The 24,382-nt window shown below is 41.1% G+C and overlaps 1 protein-coding gene across 1 annotated transcript; it reads right to left on the bottom strand.

Annotated features, from left to right (window-relative positions):
* Window positions 1-256: 256 nt before the first annotated feature.
* Window positions 257-14,363, bottom strand: ZNF488 (zinc finger protein 488). Its single transcript, XM_019007319.2, has 3 exons — window positions 12,592-14,363; window positions 8,487-8,715; window positions 257-6,522 (listed from the first exon to the last, which is right to left on the bottom strand). Exons 1-3 carry the CDS (start codon window positions 12,868-12,870, stop codon window positions 5,351-5,353), a joined length of 1,680 nt encoding a protein of 559 aa, XP_018862864.1. The 5' UTR covers window positions 12,871-14,363; the 3' UTR covers window positions 257-5,350.
* Window positions 14,364-24,382: the final 10,019 nt, after the last annotated feature.

Genomic DNA, 24,382 nt, shown 5'->3' with positions numbered 1-24,382 from the left:
TTTTCCATCTTTTTTGTTACTTGTCTTACCAACTACACTCAGTGTGATCGCTAACCTGAACTCTTTTGAGACATTTTCGTGTTCTGATTTTTATACACTCACTTGTTAAACTTCTCAGTGTTGTGGAAAATAATGATTTAAAACCCATACATAATTTCATGTAAAGTGACATATGCATGAAGAATATTAAATATTCTTAATGTGGAAAAAAAATGGAGTAGTCAATGAATGAGAAAACACTAATGTATTTCTAATGTCTTTTAAGCCTCTTTAATATCTCAATGATCCAGATAAACTGCTTTGTTTTCCTAAAAACAATCAGTTGTGCTGTCATGTACAAACAATGTTAATTGTTAAGCCAAATATTTAGAAACTTTAACCATCCATTCAAGGACAAAAAGCTGTACTATATGTGCACAAATAGCAAATAAATTCTTCCCAGAGTAATATGGGAAATATATATATATAATAAATATGCCTAGAAATTTCAATCCATTTGGAAAAACAAACTATGAAGATGCAATTGCTGGTGAGTCCATTTTAAATCAATAATGCTGCAAATTCACTAAAGTCATTGGTTTCGTGGAAAACCATTATGCAACCTTGAGAAATTTTATTACATGACAAAATATTATTTCCTCTTTCACAGTACTGGCTAATTAATATTGAAATTGCTAGGCTTAACAAAGGCCAGTGTGTTAAAAGCAATTTTTCCTGTCTTCACAAACTGCTATGTCATAGTTGTGCTCAACTCAATGAGTTTAGACCTCACAGAACTACAGTCAGTAATTGTGTAGAAAATTACACTGCATTGAAAGGCCTGAAAATCACAAAAGCACAAATGCAGATTAGTTGTGGAAAGTCCATGGTTTGTGGTTTAAATAAGAAAGAAGGTTTTTAGGGAGGGATAAGCAATTTGAGAAGTGTCCTTCCAGAATACAACAGGAAACATGATGAAACTGCCACCCTTCTCTCATCTGGTTCCAGAGCTGACATGGACATTCTACAGTTTATAGCACCATTTTCTTATCATCCCACCTACAATAACTTCCTGGATTCTAATCCTAATCATGCTCCTTTTAAAGGTAGGAAGAAAGGAGTTATTGTATCAGACTACCTAGCAGTTTCATCCTTCTCCTTCCAGCATTCATAGAACTCTAACCAAGAAATGACAGCCAGCTTTTATTTCTTTTGTACCACCTTAGTTCAGTGATTTCCAAACTGTGCCCTGTAGATCCAAGGAAGTGTACAGACTGCCTTGATTAGTAAAAAATAACCCCATAAAAAACAAGTAGACATATATTTCTCAAAAGCACATCTGAGTGTCATTTTGATGGAAAAACACATCTTCATCAGAAAAAATTCAAGGATCAATGATCAGTGAGTGAGAAAATATCATAATCCGGCATTTCCTATTGGTAAACTCATTATCCATTGCAGAAACACAGCCTGCACAGCTAAGCTTGACAGCACTGTGTTGTGTCCTTTTCCACTGATCCAGAAACACATGTCATGAGAAACAGTTGTTTGATCAAAATGAACAGTTAGTTGCTAGCAAAGACAGGAAAAGAACCAGTCTGCTCACTGCAAATTGTTGCCTCTTGTTTTAAAAGCAAATTTATTTTTCCCCCTTCTCTAGCATTTCTACATGTAGAAAAGACAAAGATGCCTGCTATAAAATCACAGTGTTTCACAGGGACAGAATGCAGTCCTTCATTTCTTCACGAACCCCCGGTTCTAGTGGAGTGCTTTTCTTCCAGCAGGATTTCATCTGCACCAATTTAAATTTTCAGACTTCTAGACATAAGGGGAAATAAGCTTCCAGCATGACTCAATTATAGGAAGTTTGTTTTTCTTTGTCTCGTTAGGCTTCCTTCTGCCTGTTCAATATTTGGTTCACTTAGCTTTAATATGAGTATTTTCATTTAAAGAAATAAAATCTGCAAAAATTTTGGATAAGCCCCCTGGTTTATGTAACCCAGTTTAGATGAGACAGTTAAATCTGAGACACATAAAAGACTTTCACTGTGCCTGCACAAGGAGCTTTACACAAGAGCTGGTTTTACACATAGGGAATCAAGTTCTGGTTGTGTTGGCATCTGTGTGGTTTTGCACCAATACCAGCTCAGATGCAGCAGGCAACAAGATGTCATATTGTTTGGCTGTATGGTTTGCTGTGTGTCTGAATAAATATTAGTTCACAAACCTCTTTACCTCAGAATAATAAGCAATATGTTAACGCAATATTTATGCTGATGGCCACCTACAAAGAAAACAAAGACAGCATTGCACACACTGCCTGCAGTGTGATTTCCATGTTGCAAGAGGGAAATTCTCAATCTTTATAGACCAGGACCACAGTGCACCTGAGCTGGAGGAGGTAAGGAAAGTACCAGCAATAAAGCTTATTAAAAATCTCTCCTCATTTTTGCAATTTGAATCAGTTCTGCCAGTTTTTGTAACTGCTTCTCCTCATAACCCACTTTCTCTGTGCACAGAAGGCATTCCTACATTGCTTGGCATCACAGTATACAAATTGCTGTGGCTGAAATATGTCCACAAGGAAACTGGGTAAGAGTTCTTGCCTCTTCTTTTTTCCCAGAGAAAACAACTCCATGACATAAAGGGAAGCTATCTCTCCCTGTAACCTTGCTTCCTGCTTAAGCCTCATACCATAAGCAGAGTGAGGAAGTTTGATTACTGGTGAGAACTCTCAGGCTGTAGGTCTAAAACACCATTTGAAGAGTTTTGAGACTTAGCATGGTTGATTTTCTACACTTTGTCCAACACAAAATCAGCGAGACCATGTAACCAGTAAGATTTGGTACTGCTTCATTCCAATCTAAATTATACACCAGGTGTAGTGCACTGGAAAAACAGGCATTTGGAGCAGGGTTATGTTGAAGTGATATGCCAAAATAATACTGGGGAGCATTATGCAGTTAGTCCTGTCTTTTTCCAGAAGAAATCTGAAGCTAGGTTTCTAATCATAAAACTGTTAAGAAAACACGGCATCTTTCAGTAACAGAAAAAAGTTCAGAAGAGAACATTTTGCAGTAATGGTACCAAAAAATCCTTCGTCTTATTTATACTGGGCCAGGCTGATCTTAAAGTAATTAATATAAATCAGGAGTAGAAACATGGAATTATTCTGGATTTGCACTGGAATAAATGAGATCACAATCTGGCCTTAACTACTAATGGGAAATATAACCCTGACCACATATGAATGCAGTTACACCACAGAGTCCTTCATTACACTTTATGGACACTGACTTCACAGTAAACTGGCTGGCACCCAGGTGGAGTGAAATTTGGCCCATTAAACTTTGCCATAAATATATTCCTTACACAGTAAATGTTATTGGACAAAACATAGAGATGGAAAGATTACAAGGAAACCACACCATCCCCTACTCAATGCAAGGTTGTTCCCTGTGCTCCATGTTTCAAAGTCTTTGTTCATTTTGGTTTTTAATGATTCAAGTGAAAGAGCTTCTACCACTGACCTTGAAAAACTGTGTTACAATCCAACCAGAACTGTCTCCTGAACTCAAAGGCATAATGTAACAGTTTTATCACTTTATGTTTCAAAAATAAAGCTGGAGTGCACAGCCAGTGGTTGGCCTGCAATAAGAAAAATGTTTATATTAATAGGAAACAGCCATGTATTAATGTTCAGCAGAACATATTGGGAAGAATACGATCTCCTGACTTACAGAAATCTCCCAAGAGGTGACAGTGTGTTATGCTGGTTGCAGCTGACAGCCTAAGAGTCTCAGTCTCTCTTTCACCATTCAGACATGTTTACTTGCTGATACTTGCATTATGAGGCTAGGCATCGTCATGGTAACTCAAAATTCTGTCCAGTGTTCAAAAAACACTGGAGTATATCATCAGTATGGTGGAACATAAAGAGCATATTGAAACGTCCTTTACCCTCAGCTGTTAAATGAGTGGTTCCTGATCATTGTCTGTCTGAAAGGGAATAATAGCCCTTGATGAGGCAGGTGAGGTTCAGAGACAGGCCACAAAAACATCAGACAACCTGAAAAAACACTATAGAAGACCAGGAGGAATGATTGCTTGAAGAACACAGTGTCATCAACTATCAAAATCAAGTCCCTAAATAGATTTAAGAAGTAATGGAAGGCTAATTAGATGGGCTGCAGTAACAATAGACAGTGTTTCCTCCCACCCTGAGCAGTATGAATTTATCTGCTGCTGCTGAGACTCAGCAAAGCTCAAAACAAAGTAGACAAGAGAAAAATGTCTCATGGACAGGCAAGAGAAAGAATATGCCACTTTCTTTTTTGAAAAGTTGGAATTGGCCCATGTAGAAACCAGAGGATAAAGCTGGTCTAAAGCAGGGCAATTCAAGTACGCCTGTATCATTCTGTTTCTCTTCTAGCAGTTATCAGTACAGAGCCTATCATCCACAATTAAAGTGTGTAGATTCTGTCAATCAGTAGCTAATCATAACTCAGATACCCTAACTGCTTCCTTTGGTATATCCAAAACCTGAAAACCACAAGCTAAACTCTACTCCCATCAGATCTGTATGCCTACTGAAGTCACACAGATCTTAGAATATTTTCTTCCTACCTAGACAATAAGGTTGACAACAGCTCACATTTTGATACATACCCATGCTGATTTCACTGTGTAAAAGATACTTCAAAAGCAGCAGAGCCTAGAACAGAACTTGGATATTCTGCTTTACAAGCACCATCTTCTTTGGCAGCATGCCAGCCAGTTGTTAACAATCACAGATTTCAAACAGTCTTAAATTCAGGTCCCTTTCAAAGGAGATGGTAAGATGTCAGTTCTTAACTCAAAAATTTGGTAAGAAAGCTGATTCAGCTAGCATAAAGGGGTAAGAGTCCACCAATGCTGTCAGAAATAGCAACTTATTTTCTTCTAGCATATAAGCTCTGATGTTTCTAATGCTTAAAGGTTCCTTATTCAATGAGGTGGTTGTTATTTCTGTATTTATATTGTACTGCACAGACACCAGCAAAACAAGTATAAGCAAAGACATTTCTGTTTGCAAATCTATAACTTTGTTCCCTACTCTGCAAATTAACACTGCATGTGGATTCATTTCACTATTTTATTTCCTCAAAAATAGGTTGACAGGGGCTAGGTTGAGTTTTCAAAACTTAAAACCCACTCAGACTCTTGTAAACATTTTACATTTTTTTCGCAAAGCATCTATTATAAATTATTGTAAACAGTGATTTCCTGAAAGAAATGAATGTAAACTCAAAAAGAAATGGATTTAAGTGAACTATCATTCCCTTCTTCATCCAACCTGCCCAGTCCCTTGGTGACATCTGTCTGCACAGCTCTAATTATGAGAAGTCATGTGCCGGGATAAATGATGGCGTTCTCGGAAGTACTCATGGCAAATGGGACATGTCAGCTTCTCCTCTCGTCTCCTCTTGCACTGGGATTCACCTGAGGAGTATTCTTTTTTGTGATGTGACCGCATGTGGAAGACTAAATCAGATGTCATGCGAAAGGACAGGTTGCATTTGGCACACCAGTTCTGGGCAGCCACTCCAAAGGATGTGAAGGTGGGGGGAAGAAGAGTCAAGGAAGAGGAGGAGGAGGAGGAGGAGGAAGTGTTGGTGGTGTTTTGTAACTGTCCTCCTGCTTGCTTGGGCCACGGTTCTGAGGTATATGGGAAAACATTGCTCCGAGTGATGCTTGTCTGCAGCATCTGAGCATTACACAAATCACTGACAAAGAACTTGGAATTGAGAAGAGTGCTGCAGCACATGATGTCTGCAGTGGCAATGAAGCCAGACAGCTCCCCCAGGCTCTTTGCTGACTCACTCATGGGATGAGAAGAATTTACTGCAGCTCTTTCTGTTACACACTTACTGGGTTTGCTGAAAGCACTCTTCTGTTCTCCTCGAGCTCTGGTGGGCCAAACAAAGGAGAATGCACTGCCAGAGGAGTTCAGCAACACTTCCTTTGATACCTGCTCTTTAGCAAGTGGGACCGTGACATCCTCCTGTTCTGCCTCCTGTAGCCTCTCACTCCTCAGCTTCTCTTTCATCCTCCTGACCTCAGTGAAAGCACTCTGCTTCTGCTCTAAAGCATCCTTCCTAGCTGACTGCCTCCCTGAACTAAGCTTCCAGAAAGAACCAGCCAATGCATGCTCTCCCCCAACCTCTTCCTTGCCCCCACAGTTACGTTCCTCAGTCAAATTATTTGTTTTCTCCAGCAGCACTGTTTTCCTGCTCCTGTTGTTCTCAGCCTCTTCAGATTTTGCTCTCCTTTCTCCAGCAAGACCATGTGCATCACCTTTACAAGCTGCCATTTTGACTTCCAAGTCCCTTGCCAGACTGTGGAAATTTGTGGTCTGCTCAGCCAAGTTGCTCTTTTCAGTTTTAGGGTTCTGGAAGTTTCTCCACAGCAGAGCGCTCTTCTCCGGGACACAGAGGAAGCGGACATGGGACAGATAGGAATGCTCACATTTAAAGACTCGGCTGCATTCTTGGCATCTCAATTCTGCAGAAACAGACAACAAGTGATGAGTTTTGCAAAGGTGGAATCATGTAGATCCTGATCCTGTCATGGACACAAAAAACCAAAAACACCTTTTGTGTCACACAAGGTTACACATGGTAAAACGAATGCCAGTGCAGAATCAGGTCCCTTCCTGCTATGCAAAATGATTCAGTCTTATTTGCTTCCATGCTTCCATGCTACTGGCAGAAATTATTCCATTTAGACTCTCAAGCCTAGATTTTATTACATAAAATGTAATTATATTACATGAAAGTACATAAAATGGCCAGTACACCATGATCTAGATAAAACCATTTAGACTTTATAATGATTTGAAGTCTAAACCCAGATTTTGGTCTTCATTTCTTAACTAAGTCACTGGCTTTAATGCAGGATGAGCATTAAATACTATATATCCAAGCAATAATGAGTGAGTTTTAGACCAGGATTCAAAGATTTTTTCATGACCATCTATTTTTAGGATACTCTGGAAGTTTAATACTGTTCAAAAATCATCTGACTTAATGCCTGAAGCTCTTACTCATGCTCATTTGGCAAGCTGTTGTATGCCTTAAGGCACACATGTCTGTGGCACAGAAAATTATGTTCAAACTGAAACAATGCCAATGATGGGCAGGAGGAATAAGGAACACTCTTTCCTTGTGGTCTTCAGACCTACTGCACTTCTGGTTCATTGGGATGCTTGATTGCCCATGAAGAGATGATATAAAATTCAGAAATCAACACAAATATGGTACATCTTAACCTTTGTAAACTATGCTATATTATTTCAAAACACAGCAGTTTTAAAATGCAAGTGATACCAGACAGCACCTGAGGCCTGGGATACATAGGGAAGTTCATAAACTGGTTGGGTAGAACCAAAAATTCCTAACTTGGAACTCAGCACAGCTTAGATCACTTTATGAACTACAGAAACAGAATTTCTTATAAGAAAATAAGGCTGCTGAAATGGGTGGAACATTATACCTTTAAGAGATTAAAGTCTTGAGTCTAGATATGGTGTTTCTTGTGCAAGTAACACTCTTCCCTGGTAAATCCAAAGTGCTGGCAGTGTGTTTCTACACAGAAACTAACAGAATACTCTAAAACCAGCTGGAATGATTTAGTCAGATCCTGCTATGAATGTGTATTAATTTAATACTAATTTACAGACAAGCACATTACCATATGAATTTGTATGTTAGTAAAAGTATATGCTAACGCATATCTTTACCAACCTATATCTTTACCAACTAATCTATATAGGCTCTGTTTAAACCAACTGAAGGGAGTGCAGAGAGGGTTGTGCTCCAGTCTAACTAGGTAAAATTTGGAGCAAATGACAGCTGGAGTCAAACTTGGTATGAACTGGACTGACTTGCTTGTCTCTGTGATCTGGATTTTTAGTTTTGTAATGACTTCCAGGTCAATTTCTTTTGGAGCAATGAATTTCCAGCAACATCTCATAAATTAAAACTTGCTATTTTCCTCATTTCCACTGTGTCCCATACTAAATAGGCAGACTATGATATATGCAGTACTTAGGTTTGTTATGTATTTTTAAAGATCTGCTCATTTACAAGACTAAAGCTGAACACTAGCCTATACCTGATTTCTCAATGATCTAAAAAAGGCCTATTTCCAACTGATACTCTAGACTTCTAGGATTCCAAGTTATCGAAGTGCATAGATTTCCATTGTAAAGCTCAAAAATTGCAGCATGAATCTGTAGTGCACCATCCTCTGCTAGAAAGTAACAATGAGAATGGCATAAAGACCAGAAGATTGGTTCTCCCTCTGTGCCTCCAGCTCAAACTTCAAAGCAGAAGGTCTCTTCTCTTAGCAGGCCAGCTAAGGATTTAGACATGGGTTTGTATTATTACAAGACAACTACACACTAAAGAAGACGCAGGCTCACTTCTGTCCTCAGTGACCCCTGCAGTCAGCAATTTGGTACTTACCATTCTGGGGACTCTGAGCTTTTATCTCATTGAAACCCAAGAGGCTGGAAAGCTCCTCATCATACCAGACAAGCAGTTCCTCATTTTTACTGATTTTCCTGGTGGGGCGATAGTATAACTGACTGTTTTCTAAGAAAGCTTCCAAGTTCTGCTCCTTGCTATTGGCAGCTGCTTGTACAAGTCTCATCCAAGGCAGTCCTGTGGGACTATGCACAGATGTAACATCCACCTGTGAGACAGGAGAAAAAGAAGGGAATTACAGGTCTCAAGGACCAAAGGAAGATTTTCATCCAATCCAAGAACCAAGCCTATTTTCTGCCTCGCACTGAGCACATATGACAAAGCTGTGGGCCCAATACATCTGCCAGTGTCACCAAATCCAAAGGGAGAAGGCTTCCCCAGTGTGGGGGCTGAGAGCTCTGGGAATACAGCAGGGAGGGAGGGAGGGAGGGAGGGGACCCCAATGTTCATGTGGAACCTCCCATGGTGAAGCCAGGCTATGTTGGTCAGTCTCTAGCCCTGACCTGTGTGGACCATCCCATGGGACTGTGCCAGGTGTGGATCCGAGGTACACGAGGTGTGACCCTCTCTAAAAAGGGGTCTTAACCCTTGGGATATGAGTCAGGAGATGTGTAAGTGCTGTCACTTGGGGACTGAGAGATGTGCAGACCCCTGGATCAGCGCAGTGTGGAATTGGGAACAAACATACACTCAGGACAGTCACATGTGGAGTTTTTCCACTGATATAGGAGGGTATGGATCAGGGGGTGTAAGAAAATTCATGGTTATTTGATTCAATACCCCAAGTAAACATCTGCCTATCTATTTGGCTAGATTACATAAAATACAGGTTTAAATATATATAACTAAGAAGCACTTATATGATCTCTTTCCTTTTTCAGAAATGAAGTTATATATTCCTTTTTTACCTTTGCTAGTTTAATTAAATTAATTTCAAAGTAGCTAAACAGATAAACCTCATCAGATCAATATTTTTGTTAAATAATTTCTGAGAGTTGCAAGGGTTGATTTAACTTCAATTTGTGTGCATGCAGATATATGAAACAAATGAAGTTTAAAAACATTTCTCAGGTTGTTAGGTTGGGCACTAAAAAATTAAAAAAATAATATTAAGTCTATTGCTCAAATTAAATTTCCATTGTGTGTATATTACAGCACAGTCCTAAATCACATATCATTTTTACTCCACTGAGTCATTTAGTCACAGGTTAACAATGAAATAATGTAAGTACAAAACATTTGGCATTGTCTTCCTCACTCAGTGTATGACTCCAATCTTACTTTATTACACTGAATAGAGAATGATTTATTTCTTTATAGGTTTTTCCTTGGTGTTTACCATAGCAGATCTGTGCCCTCTGCAATATTTGAAAGATGGGGAAAGTTTTCATAGCTTGAAGGCTAAAATGCAGGGTGATCAAGGGCAACATTTATATGCAAAAACCTAATTTTTGAAGTACTAAGTCATTGTTTAGAAAGGAAGAAGTTTGCAAATGAAAAATGTCTAATGACAAGTATGATCTAAATTTCACCCCAAGCAATGTATATCTCTTTGTTTTCCACTAATTGCGGGACAGCCATTCATTGGTGTTTGGTACCAGAAACAATACTTTGGCTAATTATTTCTCTGGTTTTAACTGACTATTACCTACAGTGAAAAGTTGGATCACATTAGTAGCTTGGATACAAGAATGAAACATTAAGAGACCATTAGGATAAGAGTTACTTAGTGTAAGAGAGAAAATAAATTAGCATGCCCTGAAACTGGTTCTCTCTAAATGCCATGGTAATTAACAATGATTGAGAAATACAAGTGTCTGACAGGAACACAAGAACACCCACCCACACACAGTGGCTGTAACTAATAGCTATGACAGAGGCTGTCATATTTTAGTTGCTGTGTTTCAGAAATACCAAGCAGCCACCGGGTGCTCTAAGCAAAGTCAAAGGGAGCACAGCTGCACCAGAAATCAGGACTCTGGGAAAAGAGCTCAGTGAGCTTCAAGTAGGTGAGGAGGAGTACCAGATGTAAGATAACATCTGGGTACTGCCAACTAGAAGCATGAACCAGCCTTAGTTCTTCCATCTGTTTAGAGACACTATAAACCCAGATAATCCACCCTCTCTGGGAGATGTCAGTCCCCCAGATGGGTCCTTTGCACCCATATATGAGGTAAGGCCTGCACAGCCCAGCATCTCAGTCATAGCTGTGGAGGAATGTGGCTCCTTTGGGAAACACTGGAAGAGAAGAGAAAAAATAAAGCACTTCCTTGAAACCCCCAAGAAGAGGGAAGGGGCAGAGGAATCAGCTGGAAAGAACTACCTGTGCCAATGGCTGCCAAGGCATCTTCTTTGCCCAAGTGTACAAATTGGGCCAAGGAGCTCAAATTAAGGTCTCCAAGAAAATGAGGGGGAAAAAATAATTATGAAGTCCCCCTTTGGTCTAAACAAAAAAGCCCAAGATGATGAGATCCTTGTTAGAAATATTATTCCCCAAAGTCTTGCAGGAGTGCTGATGAACTAGGATGAACAGAAACCTCAGTTGCAACGAATCCAAATCATGCCAAATCATTCCTGTGTGTATTCTGTTTGTACTATACCCAGCAGAGCAAAACCTGTTTCTGTTTTGCACTTCAGTGCTGTGATGACAACACAGCATCATGATTGAATTTTTAATTAATTACTACACAGAGTTAGGAGCCTAATGGCAGTTCCTGATTTCTGGAAGGTTTATTTTTAATTATGAGTAGTTAACAGGACATGGGACTACCGATTGCATCTGAAACAGCTACTTGCACAGAATTTCATGTATTTATTACCAAAAGACAGAGATCTGAGCCAACTCAGGCATCCAGTTTCATTGCTGCATAGCAATTACTTAGCTCAAGTGTAGAAAAACACTAAAGCCATCCCTCTAGAGGGCTCTTCCAATGCATAAAACCTTTCAGGCTCTCTCTACAGTAATTCAAAACTCCCAGGAGAAATACAGAAATATCCCAAAAATAAAGTCTCATTTCAGGGCAGGTTCCTCTACAAAGAGTTTGTTGGTCTCTTGGAGTACTCATAACACTGTCCAAGAGAACAAACTTGTGCCAGAGACTCAAAACTGTCAGATAAAGCCTCTTCTTCTCTCTCTTAAATTGTTTAAAGCAGAAGTGTAGAACAGGTTATCTCCCAACAACTGCCTCTATCATATTATAAATATGCCTTGGGATTTCTCTCCTCCAGAGCACAGAAATCTTAGGCAAGCCTGCATCTCTCAAGATCCATCCATGCCACGGAATGTGGGAAATTTGCCTTCATCACACTGTAAGACACCACTCTGTCTTCATCTAGACCAACGGTGACTGAAAGGCACTCCAAGACCCAGAAAGCCGGGGTAAGTGGTCGGCATGACAAACACTGCCTATGTAATAAAAACATTTGGGGAACTAGAGCTTGAGAGGTAACAGCCCATTACAACCCCAGGGTTTCTGCCTTCCCTACAATGATTGCAAAGTGTAGCTGTAACACAGACATACAGATCTAAAGTAACTTTGGGAGGTCTATGTGCTAATAGCAGTTAAGCTGTGGCTGCCCAAGGTGTGTCTGGGCTAGTAGCCTGACTGCCACGGTGGTTGCACTTTTAAGGATAACTGAACACACTGGGGTAGCAGTTGCCTAGATCTGTAAATAAATGCTGTGAATGTACCACCTTCATGAATCAGTGTAACGCCAGTACTTCCTCTGTTCTCACAGGGCTGTCATACCTCCTGATAAACCTCCTTTGTCCTGACAAAACCTGAACTAGAGGTTACTAAACTATTTGTCCCTCTTCCCTCCTATTCCAAGTCAGAAATGAAGCAGGTCATCAATCATCAGCATAGAAGTGGGACTGTGTATTCTTCCTGAAAAGGAAACAGTTTTCCTCAGGTCCTTCCAGTCTACAGCTCATAAATCAGAAATGCACTGGCCCATTCTCTTTGAAGGAGCTGTTACTTGTGCTGAACAAAACAAAAACCTACCCCTTGCAAAGTTACCTCCTCAGGGATGGTGTAACTCTTTTTGAAGGGTGTAACATTAAACACTCATATTTTCCTCATACCTTGAATACATAGTGGATGTTCCGTCTCTCGGAACACTTGAGAGCAATGAAAGCTACAGTGTCCAGCAGAGTGTTCTGGAGCATGCATGGTCCAAAGACAACTTCTTCAGGGATGTCCTGTGTGGTATGAACAGTAGCCAGTATGTCTGGAAAATGGTGATGCAGGAGCTTGCTGTCACTTGTCCAAAGGAATTTAGGCAAAGAGGTAAGTTCCATTATAAACCTGTATAAAACACAAGAAATCACAACGGGCATAGAGACGGAAGTAGAAAGTGGCATCACTAATTGAAATACGAAGATTTCCTGGAGGTGAAGGTGAATTGTAAGAGTATACCACGACACTGTTGGTTACAGAGTTTACAGCTCTATCAACAGCCAGTTCAGAACGAGAAAGATTACTTTGCACTAAACCAAAATCTTAGGTTTGTAAACAACTGAATTACTCTTCCTAGAACAGGCAGACAGTCCAAGAGTTCAACTGCTGCTCTCTACAGACAAGAGTAAGAAGATTTGGGAACAATAATTTGGGAACAAAAATTTTCAGTGAGTACAACTCAGCATATTCTTAAGCATATTCTCAGATATCCTTATTATTATTGATAGTTTGTAGAAGTGTGAAGAAATAGAAAGAGAACGACAACAAAATAAAGCAAGATTTTTTGAAACACAATTTGAAAAAGCTGTGGTTTTTTTCACTTAAGTGAAACGTCAGTCTAGTTTCTGGTTAAGTTGCTACAAAACCAGGAATAACCTGAGTCCTGAGTATATCCAACCAGAATGCACAGAATTTGTGGAAATTCCTGAAAAGAATAATTTTGTTAGGTCAAAATGAGAGCCTCAAAGTATAAGTTATCAGCTGTTGTTGATAAAATAAAATCAGATTATGACTCTTACCATACTCCTAGCACAATGTTAGTAATCAATTCCGGTCTTCAGAGGATACATTTTGCAGCCCTGAATGCAGAATAATAGATTTGTCATTGCAGATGCAACTTCTGCAATATGAGCCACAATCTGAGAACTCAGTATGCAGCAAGGAGAAGACAGGCTTGAGTTATTTGCCATTCTAAGCCTCTCTAGGTTTCTAATAAAGATATTGCCATCTCCAGCTCCCAGCTGGAGGTCATAGAAAACCCCTCATTTATGCCGTCATGAGCTGGATCAGGTCCATTAGGCAGAGAAAATTAAAGAGAACAGCAACAAGCCCTGAAGAGGCCTCGGCCTAATAAATACTGAGATAGAAGGGCTGAAAATCCAGTCTAATCTTTCTCACTCTCTGCCAACAGAATTGATTTGTTATTCACTGACTCATGACTTAAACTGAAGTGGTATAAAGTGCTCAGGAGAGTTGCATTGATTTAACTAAATCGGTTTCTAAATCAGTGTAGTTAATTCAGTATAATTTATTCCTTGTAGGCAAGGTCTAAGACCCTACCCTAAAAATATTAAAATACATGGTCAGACATTTAGTATGTAGTAAGCATCAGAAGGATGCAGACCTAAACCAGACAACCAAGGCAAAGAGTGGGATAACATATGTCCTCTATCCAACCCCAAGCATCCCTTGAAGTCAATATGACATTAAAGTTTGCTTGTTTCTAATTGACTTGTTAGCTTAATATGTGGTCAGACAAAAAATCCCCCAAACCTACATGTGTAAGCACCAAAGTCTCAAAGTGCCACCCTGGCAGCCGTGGAAGCACAGAATTTGTCTCTGGCATGGCAGGGTCACTTGTGTGAAAAGTTGTGAGAGGGACGCACTGTGATTACACAGCAGATGGGACAGTTACCGTCAGCCTCACCCCAAAAGGTTTGGGCACCGGGATGAGCCATCTTTTCCAATCATTTGGCGAATACACCATCTAGTGTCACATCTCAGCATAACACAGTGTCCCGTGGCTAAGGCAAGCGGGACATCCCCCAGCCCCGGAGCTGTCGGTGCGCTGTACCGCCGCAGCTTCTCAGCACCCTGCCAGGCAGGAATCGCTTCTCTCAGGAGTGGCTCATTCTCTCTACCGCCCTCTGCTCAAACAGGAGGTGCGGTGCCTCCAGGTACAGGGATTGATAGGGTCTGGTCAGGGTTATGTCAGGTAGGGAGCATAATTTAAATCTACAGTGGTTGGCTTTTTACAGCATTTGCTGAAGATGTGCTGCTGGTACTTAGAGTGGACAGTGAGGATACTCTGCAACATCATTGGAAGAAAAAGGGTGGATCTTTTTCTACAGAATGAGAAAGCTCTTCCCTCTGCATCCACAAGATTTTGACTTCTGTTACTAAGCCAAGTTCATCAGCTGAGAGATAACAGTGAGCAAACATGAATGTACTGCTTTCAAAAATGAGCTGCTACCTCTGCAAAGGGACTGGCTGCATCCTGTGGGTTTTCTGACCTGCCCTTGTTCAGGGGTCTCCATTCCAAGGTGCAGATTCATCCAGGGCAGTACTGGAACAAGTCCTGCCTCCTGCACAGTTGAGGGATGGTAGGGGGTCCTCTGGTATCTGCCGCCCTTACGACAGAGAACTGAAATACTGACTTCCTCAGAAGACTGAAGCTTGTGACATGACTGAGAGAAAAAAATTCAATGGATTTATTTTCTCCACTCTCTGGTGGAACAAAGGAAACCAAACAGATGAGCTGAAGGGAGGTCAAAGGACCATGGACAACAGGAGTAAGAGGTAAAGAGGAGATAAATACCTACAAAAGCTTAAGGCATCACTGTAATATTTTGGCTGGATTGTGCAACCCAGCAGATGCAGCATGAAAGAGGGTACCCACAGACGACCTCAGTAATGCGTTCTTTCATGGCAGACTTTTTAAAATTACTTTTCAAAATGACTTTTCAATGGCTGCTGCTGTTCAAGAAACTTATCTGTCTGTGTGGCACTTTTGAAGAAGGTTTAATAACATAGAGTTTACCTTTGTCCCATGAGTCTGAGGATGGTGATGTCTGGGGGATGGACACAGAGGTGCCTTTTCAGCAAAGCTCAGGAAGGTTAAGAAGTATTCCAAGCCTAAATCCACATAGTGCTCTTCTCCCAGTAAGTCCAGTCAAATACTCACTGACACTCTACAGAAGCAAGTCTCAACAGAGTATGGGAATGATGTTGCCAGGGGCCCCAGCCAGCTCTGCTCTTCTCAGTGCTGCCTCCACTCGTGGCAGACAGAGACAGCCAGGGAATGGCTGTGTGCAAAGTCAGGACCCACTGCTGCCAGAGAGCATCTGCTGGATTCTCAGAGAGGGTCAGCAGGAGTGACTGCACTGTGGCACCTGCCAGAGCAGAAGGTGGCTGTGTAAGAGTCAGTGCATACCTCATACCTTGAAACCGCCACCAGAAATCTCAGAATTGCTGAAATACAGCAGCAGCACCCACAACACTCAAAACAGACAGCAGAAATTAGCTAGGGAAAAAAAATTAAAAAAATGTGTAAGTAGGCCAGAATATAAATCTGAAAAATCTGAAATACCCCTCAATCTGGATGTAAATTGAACCTCTACACGTTTTTCATCGGGTTATAATCTAAAGCCAAAATTTCAGCCACAGTCAAGATGCTTGAGAGTTTTTTCATAAAACTTCTTTAAGTTTTCAGGAACTGCAGACTTGAGCCTGGCTGAGAATTCTACACCAAACCATGAACCCAGTACTTGAACTCTTGTTTAATTATAAAATCTGGTTTCAATGGAAACCTCACTTTTTGTGAACCAACAGTCTTTGTAGTCAAAGATGTCAAGAATCTAGTAGTCAAATTTATTAAGAATCTACAAATGGAGTCATAATAAGAAATGGAGAAGGTATACTAGAATGCCTGTCATTTTAATTTGACAGGCTGAAGTAAGTCAATCACTCACATTCTCCCCAGTGAGTGAAGAGAGAAAATTCTCATAACAGAGAATTCCCCATGACTTCACCCAACTGATTACTCTTGTCTCAATGCCATTGATTTCCACATTTTGGCTACCTCCTTTAATGAGTAATAAATCTGCTGTGCCTTCATTTCCTACAGATTCACTAGCTGTCGTACATATGACTTAATTCACTCTTCTGCTATGTAGCAAAGTTTACAGAACTCTACCATAAGCTTCAGTGTGAAGGTCAGATCTTCAGCCCTACATCATGCAGACAATGATATTCTTGCCTCAAACTGCCAGTGCTGGGAGTGCCATTGCTTCCCACGATCCCCCTCATGCACCATGATCTTGCTGCTCCCACTCAGGTTCTGCATAAGCAGTTCCTATACCTCTGGGATCACCCACAGAGGTCTCTGAGAGACTGAAATAAAATGAATATTTATAATGCTTTAGTAGCACATTAGACTCAGATCACCTGTTAGACGATGGGTACTCTCCATATTCTATCTGTCACAGATGTGAATTCTTCATATGGATGAGTTTAGGGACTTGCTGTTTAATGGACTCTTCATCCCCCAGAGAGTATCTGATACACATATACCATGTCCCTGAGTGATGGATTTTGCATCTTGATTTCTGAGAAGTGTGACAGATCTGTCAAAGAACAAGGACCTATGGGCAGGCAGCTCCCTATGGATTATGCAATTCTGGATGTTCCATCAAAAAGCACATGAAACAGAATGATGCTCACAGCAAATGAGGCTCCCAGCCTGCTTGCCTCCAGAGCAGCACTCAAATTGCTAGTCAGCTTCTGGTTTCCTGAGTGTTCTTCCATGCTGGAACTATAAAGATAGCCTGCTTCTCCTAGTCTCTCCCCATTTCCTAGCACTTGTATAGCATCCCATTAACTAATTAGGGTTACAACTTCTGCCATCCTAAAATATGTTTACATAGCTCCTCTACCTCATGAGAAAAACATTACCAGAGAGGAAAATAAAGGAATTTTCAGATCCCTGGTTTTCTACTGCATGGCCTTCAGATGTCACTGCAAGCTCTTCTAAGAAATGTGTGGAAGTTCCCAAATGTAGGAACACCGATTTGAGGAAAGTCTCCCCTGCATTTTTTTTTCAGAGGACTCGACCTGATTCTTCTTGCCACAGTAACCACATTGAACTGTGGCATCATTTGGAGCTTCTTAGTGGCCATAAAGGCACTGGTATCTCTGCTTAGTATTGTGATCAAATATGCAAGTGGGAGGAAAACAAATTAATCACATCTGCAAAAGGAGAACCCTTTCAGCCAGAACTTATTTAGCTAGTTCAGCTCTTCACAATCAAAAATAGATGCAGATAATAAAAATGTTTCTCTAAAATTAATTTGATTTTTAAAACTGTCAATAGCTACTTCTATTTCACCTTTACCTACATTTTAACCGTAGATTAATTTGCATACAGTTATATCATTTTCAAAGCAATTATCCTAATTGGAAAAAAAAGGCACAGAAGTTACTCTTTAAAAATAATTGAAAGTGTTTGATCTTGGAAAGTGTCATCCCACAGTCTTCCCAACCATTTCTGTATCTACTCCAGACTTTCTCCAGAGCAGGGGTTAATGTAAACACTACAGCTCTGCATTTCCCATGTCAACAAAACTGAAAGAAAAAAAGAAACAGAAATATTAAATACTGCAGCCATCATTTCCTTCACCTTTCAACTTACTCCTTTCTGCTCCAAAGTGTGATGGCATTTTCCCTGGAGCACATAACCTGTGGTTGCTGCCAAAACTGCCTTTGATTTCAATAGAAGGTCTGTCGGTCTGAGGAATCCATGATCAGACGTGCAGTGTCATGCACAATAAACTACAGATAATAAAGAAATTGAGCTGATGCAGACAGAGTGGTTCTGTCTGCAGCATTTATTATTTTCTGTTGTTTTAAGGAACTGAAGATTCTTAACACATATTCAAGGGAATATGAAATAGAAAAGTGAAAAAATCTATCCTCCAGTTTTATACAATTGTTCTTCTTATGTGCTAGGTTTTCCCTTTATTTAAGTTGTGAACTGCAAAGGAGAAAAATCAAAACTAAACTAAAGGAAAATCAAAACTAAAAGGAAGGAAACTGAATGAAACTGACAGGAAATCAAATAAAAGTATGGAGAATTCTTATTTTAAAAAATAGTCACAGAACCCATGAAAAAAAATCCTGAAACAAAACCCTGTTTCCTAAATTCAATCACAAGCTGAGAGGTCCTTTAAAAGCATGAAAAGTCTAAACAAGTAATTTCTTTTAGCTCACTGCTACTGCGAGACAGAGTTTATGTGTTTCAGCTTGGGTGCAGGTCAGGTCTTTGTGAGCACAAAATTATTTCTTTGCACCTTCACTTCTGAAAATCCCGCACACGTGAAGAAAATTATACAAAAACTATACAAAAGTACTTGGAGATACAGCTATTGTTGCCATTCCCAGCCTTTCTGGGATAAAGCCATCTGGCTACCCCTAAGACAGATATTATACCCTAGCAGAGTATGCAAAGGTCTTGGATTACCTTGGAAAGAAAAGAATTACTCTGGATTTCAAGAAAAACTACTCATATGTCACTCATTTCTGAGTCTCAGGTTTAGCAACCTGCCCATTTTTGAGATGGACATAAGACAATACACCCTGAATTTCTGAGCTTTGACTACATTCTTTCATCTTCCCATTTTTCCTGGTCACAAACTTGGATCCCAGCAGTGATCCTGCAGAGAAACAAGAGGGTGACTGATCCAGAGGTCCCTTTCCTGCCAGTGAGCCACGTCACATCCATGCATTAAGAACAGCCCAATTAGCGCTGATGAGATAAATGAGAGAATGATAACAAAACCTATGGAGAATGGAATTTTTTTACTTTTTTTTTGCAGTCCAGGGCTACAGCTGGGGCATAATTTGAATACTTATGTTCTCAGTTCCTCACAGCTGTTGATGTACTGCTCATCTAACATATCCCCTGTTCTCCTGGCATGATTCAGTCAAGCTTGCCTGATGTCCTTACCTGAGTTAGGCATCTGGGAAGAAGCAGAAGGAAAAACAACTATGCATCAAGGAGGAATTTGTTGACTGCAGAAAATGAATAGAATCTAAAGAGAGTGGACTAAAATCGGGACTGAACTAGCCTGATGCATGGAAATGGTGCTCCCTTGGTATTCTAGGCTTCCTCAGCTTTCTTTCATCATACTTAGCTGTACAGCAGCTGCACAACTCTAACCTGACAAGTACCTAAAAATAATGAGTAGAAATAGGGAAACTCACTGCCTAAATTTCTCTGGAATGATCAGGATGCAGCTCAGGGTGTGGAGCTTGGTGTCTGCTTTCAGACTTTAGAAACTGGGCTCTTATAGAGGTTTTACTGTGAATTAGAGACCTTCAAATTTATGGGGTGCTCACCTCTTTGTTACTATACCATCATGATACCTTCAGGGAGCAGTTCTCCAATTCTTATTATTTTAAGGCTCTGTGGTCTTCAGATTGTCTTCCAACATCTGAAACCCTCAGTACATGCAATGTAAGCTGACAGCTTTTGATGAACCATCATTATATCTTGGCTGGATACCCAGCCTAGTGAATCATGAAACTGCCAAATCTTTTTATTATGAACAATCTCTCAAACTGCAGTGGGAATAATGAAGAAGACAGAGCTAAAATCCCTGCTTGGAAATGAACAAATACCTCAAGCTCCACGTTTGCTTTCTACAAGTCTTGTGACATATGGGAACCATTTGGAAGTGGAAACCAAAGGAAAAGCTTTCAGGTTTCTTCTTATTTTCTCTGAGAATGGGGAAGTTGAAGTGGCTTCTCTCCTGATGCGTGGTAGCTGCCACACAGACACACAGACCTCCCTCTCCAAAGCAGATGAAGATTACATCACATCTCCAAGACCACCACAAGGATGCAATTTCCAGTCTTTACCTGATGTCCAGGAACAAAATCTCTGGGATTGAGCATCACATCTAGTTTGATGAGAAGCTAACTGAGATTTGAACAAGTCCCAGCAGAGTCACATACTCTCACCCCACTGCTCTCAAATGGCACCCCAGCATCAAACTTCCCTATGGTTTTTGGAATTTCCACACTGAACCCCTGTCTCTACTTCCACTCTTCTGTGGCCAGAAAAGTGGTGGGTAGGAAAGGAATGGGTTGTCCCACACAGCTGGAAAGCCTGGTTAATACTCCCTTGTTGGGATGCAACAGTATCTGCACAGTTCCACATGAAGCCTTCTTAGATTTAGCTGGAGGGTTTGAATCTGGCAGAGCATGAACAACAGGGCCACTGAGGTCTCTGTTCCATCCCTTCCAGTGCTTGGCTACAAGAAACGCAGTGCAGGCACTGGGAGAACTCTTGGTATTTCAAACTGGACAATAAGCAACAGTAATACCATGCTGCATCCATTGGAAAGGATAAAGTACATTTATTTTCTGCAATCCCAGTGGTTCAGACTGGGTCTAGGAATTTGGCTTCATGATGCATAAAGTGTCAATATTCCTTTCCAGTTGGGTTGGTCCCAAGGACAGAATGAATGCTTCTGTCTGGCACTGCATCTGATCTAATGGACCCTGTTGGATGGTACTGGGTTGTACAAGTCACTCATAAATCAGATAATCCACCTGTGCATAAAGAGGAGATGACTACAGCTCCGCAGTCTACTGGCTTTCAAAGACTTTATTTTTGTGTGAAGGGCTGGCTCTTCACTGGCTTACAACTGTTCTGTTTAATGAAGCAGTGCATTTACCAACCACTTCATCCCTTTGGTTTCAAGGCCTAAGACCTAAAAAATAGGGTTTCTGTAGGATAAAAAAAATAAATGGGTTTCTGTAGGATAAAAGGAGCATGTTTTAATTCTTCAGCCAGGATTGAGGATTATCAGACTGCAAATGTTATGAATATGTAATTTCAACTGTTTTCACAGCTGTACATGCTGTACACTGTATGGATACATTTCAGTTCAGAGCTCACAGTATTTCATATTCCAGACCTGAATTGTGCTGATGGTCACCTCAGAGACTTGGTCTGGTTTTGCACCTGCTGCTCTGGCATTGTTCACCATTCAGCAATTGACATAATGCTCCAAAACATCACAGAAAGTTTGAATTTTACAGGGGCATCCAAAAAGAACAGAAAGCAAATATTATTCCATGGGAGGGGGAACAAAGAAGGCAGCTATTCATCTGTCACACAGTGGAAGAAAGTTACTTGTCACACAGATGTGTGTACCTACTTTCAGCAAAATCCTTGATTCACATAAACAGCAGCCCTGACCACAGCAATCTGCTAACACATTTGTTCTCACATAGATCTGTGCATTTGTTCCTGCACCCAGGCATCCATGCAGACAAAACCACCATTCCCTGTATGTAGCCACAGAAAATGGAAAAACAACAGCCAACCAAACAACATGATCCAAACACAAACACCATGAATCAAGCACAAGCAGACTGAACCAAACACAGACTGAACCAAAATGTGTGACCTGTGAAAACAGTTACAAATATTTGTCTTCCCTCTTCATACAATTCAAATTCATGTCTCTTTTTTTCAGAAATTTTTTAAAGCTGCATTATCTTTAAAGATATGTTAAGATACACTCCTGTTTAAGAGTCCTGGTATTGATTTCATCAGCTTTGAAAAAAAGTAATATCTGTTCAAATGTTTCTTTCTGACAGAAAAGCATATGCATGTGGTGTGTAAGCACATACATAAAGATGGAAACATATATGTACACTTACATGAATTCCCAACTGTACACATAGACATACGTACACCTGTTTATTTTCTTGTGATTTAGCATGTTCATCATTTCTATTTAAAAATAAATATGTTTAAACAAAGATCAGTTACTTCCACATGGCTGATGCTGAAGATTTCTTAAACAGCCCTAAGTGGCATTAACTTACATTAATCTTATTTACATTTGTGCTACACTTACTACATGATGTCAACTCTAATGAGAGCAAGTGACAGAGCTGAAGGACACTGTGCAAGGTGAAATTGTGGAAAGCAACATAAATAAGTTATTTTTCACTACAATGAAGCCAAGAAACCTTTTAATTGAAAGTGATTTTGTAAATTAAAATTGGTCTTACCTAAAATAGTCTGTTTCCCAACAAAATATTTTATTCTTTGACCTGGTATTTATCAATAGCAATTGCAGGTAACATAAGACTGTGCTGCAGGAAAATTATATTAACAAAATCACAGCATAACAGACATGAAAATATCCATCTCTAAATACTAGGATTTACCCAACTAATTTTTTTTCCAAAATCTTTGGTACACTCTGTAATTCTCACACATAATTTATTTTTGTACTTTCTCATCTGGTCATATGATGTTCAGCTATCAGGATCTAAATATTTTGACTTTACATTAGTATTTCTATGGCTACAAAACTATTTTCTCTATAAAACGATATCTATATTAGAGTCTCATAAGGAAGATCTACTTTGCTTTGAAACACTGGAAAATGGTTAAATATAAAAAAAATAATTGCATTCTCAAAGAACAGCTTATGCTTTGGTGGAGTTTTATACATTAAAAAACATAAATTTAATCGCCTTAGTGCCAAAAGAAATTCCTCTATTCTTCTCTCTAGTACCAATTATACTTAATGCAAGGTAACAAAAGCTGTCAAGTGCTACATTTTGCATTTTTAAAAGCCAAAAATAAGGGAAAACTCCTGAGACATAATTTATTATTAAATTCTGAATTTCATGCATGACTGCAACTGCTTTTTATTTGAAGGCAACTACACTAAAAATACTAAAAGTATTTAAAAATCTTATCTTCCATCAAGTTTCTATTGACATTTCTTTCAACTAATAGCTGTCAGTTCTCAGAAAAGTATCATCAATATGCTTCAAACGTTTTCAGTGTACTGAATTCCTGCAGAAACCCTGTAATGTAAGGATTTGCAAATTTAAAGATTAATGTGACATTTTAAAGTGACAGCAATAGCTGCTCCTAACTTAAGAAATTTCTACTGCATGGATATCCATGATAAAAGGAGTACATACAAACGGAGAATAACAATGTGAGCTATTCCAAACAAAGTTCATCAATTTCATAAAAGCAATTAGACCCTAAGTAGGTACCTAAAACAGCCACGATGCTCTGATCACCTGTCGAAGTTGGAAGGATGAGGAGAGCTGTAACCAATAAAAAGAGCAGCTGATGCTCGAGAGTTCTGGGCGAGAGAAGAGAGCCGGGAGGGAGGAAAAGGGCTGCTGCCGGCGGGGCTGCCGAGGGGGATCCGCCTCCCCCTGCGCCTCGGCATCGCCCCCCGGCAGCGCTGCCTCGCACCCGCCGCTCGGGGCACTCTGCCCGGGCCCTCGCTGCCGCCCCGAAGCGGCGGTGCCTCGGCCAGGGTCAGGCACAAGTCAGTGCCCTCACCCGGCTCCGGCCACTGCCGCCGCCTGGGCAGCCCGGCCCCGGTCCCGGCGGGTCCCAGCAGGTCCCGGCGGGTCCCGGCGGGTCCCAGCAGGTCCCGGCGGGTCCCAGCAGGTCCCGGCGGGTCCCGGCCGGGCTCGGGGACCCCCTCGCAGGCCCCGGCCCGGCCCGGCCCGCGCTGCCCCGGCAGCGAGCTCAGCGCTGCGCGGCTCCGGGAGCGCAGCCGAGCGGGCGGGACGGAGGGCGCCGCTGCCGCTTGGCCGAGCTCTGCAGGGGCAGCGGCCGCCCCGAGACCCCCGCCCGGCCCCTCGCCCGCTCACCTGGGGGTCCCGCTGCAGGCTCCCCGAGGACGGGGGATCTGCGGCGCCGGGGGCCCAGCCGCGCCCCTTCCCTCTCCCAGGATCCCTCCACGGACAAGCGCCCGCGGAGCCCTCACCTTAGCTCACCTCAGCTCACCCCAGCGCCGGGGCCGCCCGGCCCCCAGGAGCCGCTCCGCAGCCCCCGCCGCCGCGCCGCCCCAGCAC

The sequence above is a fragment of the Parus major genome, chromosome 6 (genome assembly GCF_001522545.3).
Source record: "Parus major isolate Abel chromosome 6, Parus_major1.1, whole genome shotgun sequence".
NCBI classification, from domain to species: domain Eukaryota; kingdom Metazoa; phylum Chordata; class Aves; order Passeriformes; family Paridae; genus Parus; species Parus major.
Note: the sequence above shows the minus strand (reverse complement) of the source record. Positions and strands in the feature narration are given on the sequence as shown.

What these genes read in the sequence shown, in the direction of transcription:
- ZNF488 (XM_019007319.2), bottom strand. Translation starts at nt 12,870, where the DNA reads ATGCCACTTTCTACTTCCGTCTCTATGCCCGTTGTGATTTCTTGTGTT. An exon ending in ACATCCACTATGTATTCAAG is followed by an intron (nt 8,716 to 12,591) that starts GTATGAGGAAAA and finishes CCTGTCTCACAG; the next exon opens with GTGGATGTTACATCTGTGCA. An exon ending in AGCTCAGAGTCCCCAGAATG is followed by an intron (nt 6,523 to 8,486) that starts GTAAGTACCAAA and finishes CTGTTTCTGCAG; the next exon opens with AATTGAGATGCCAAGAATGC.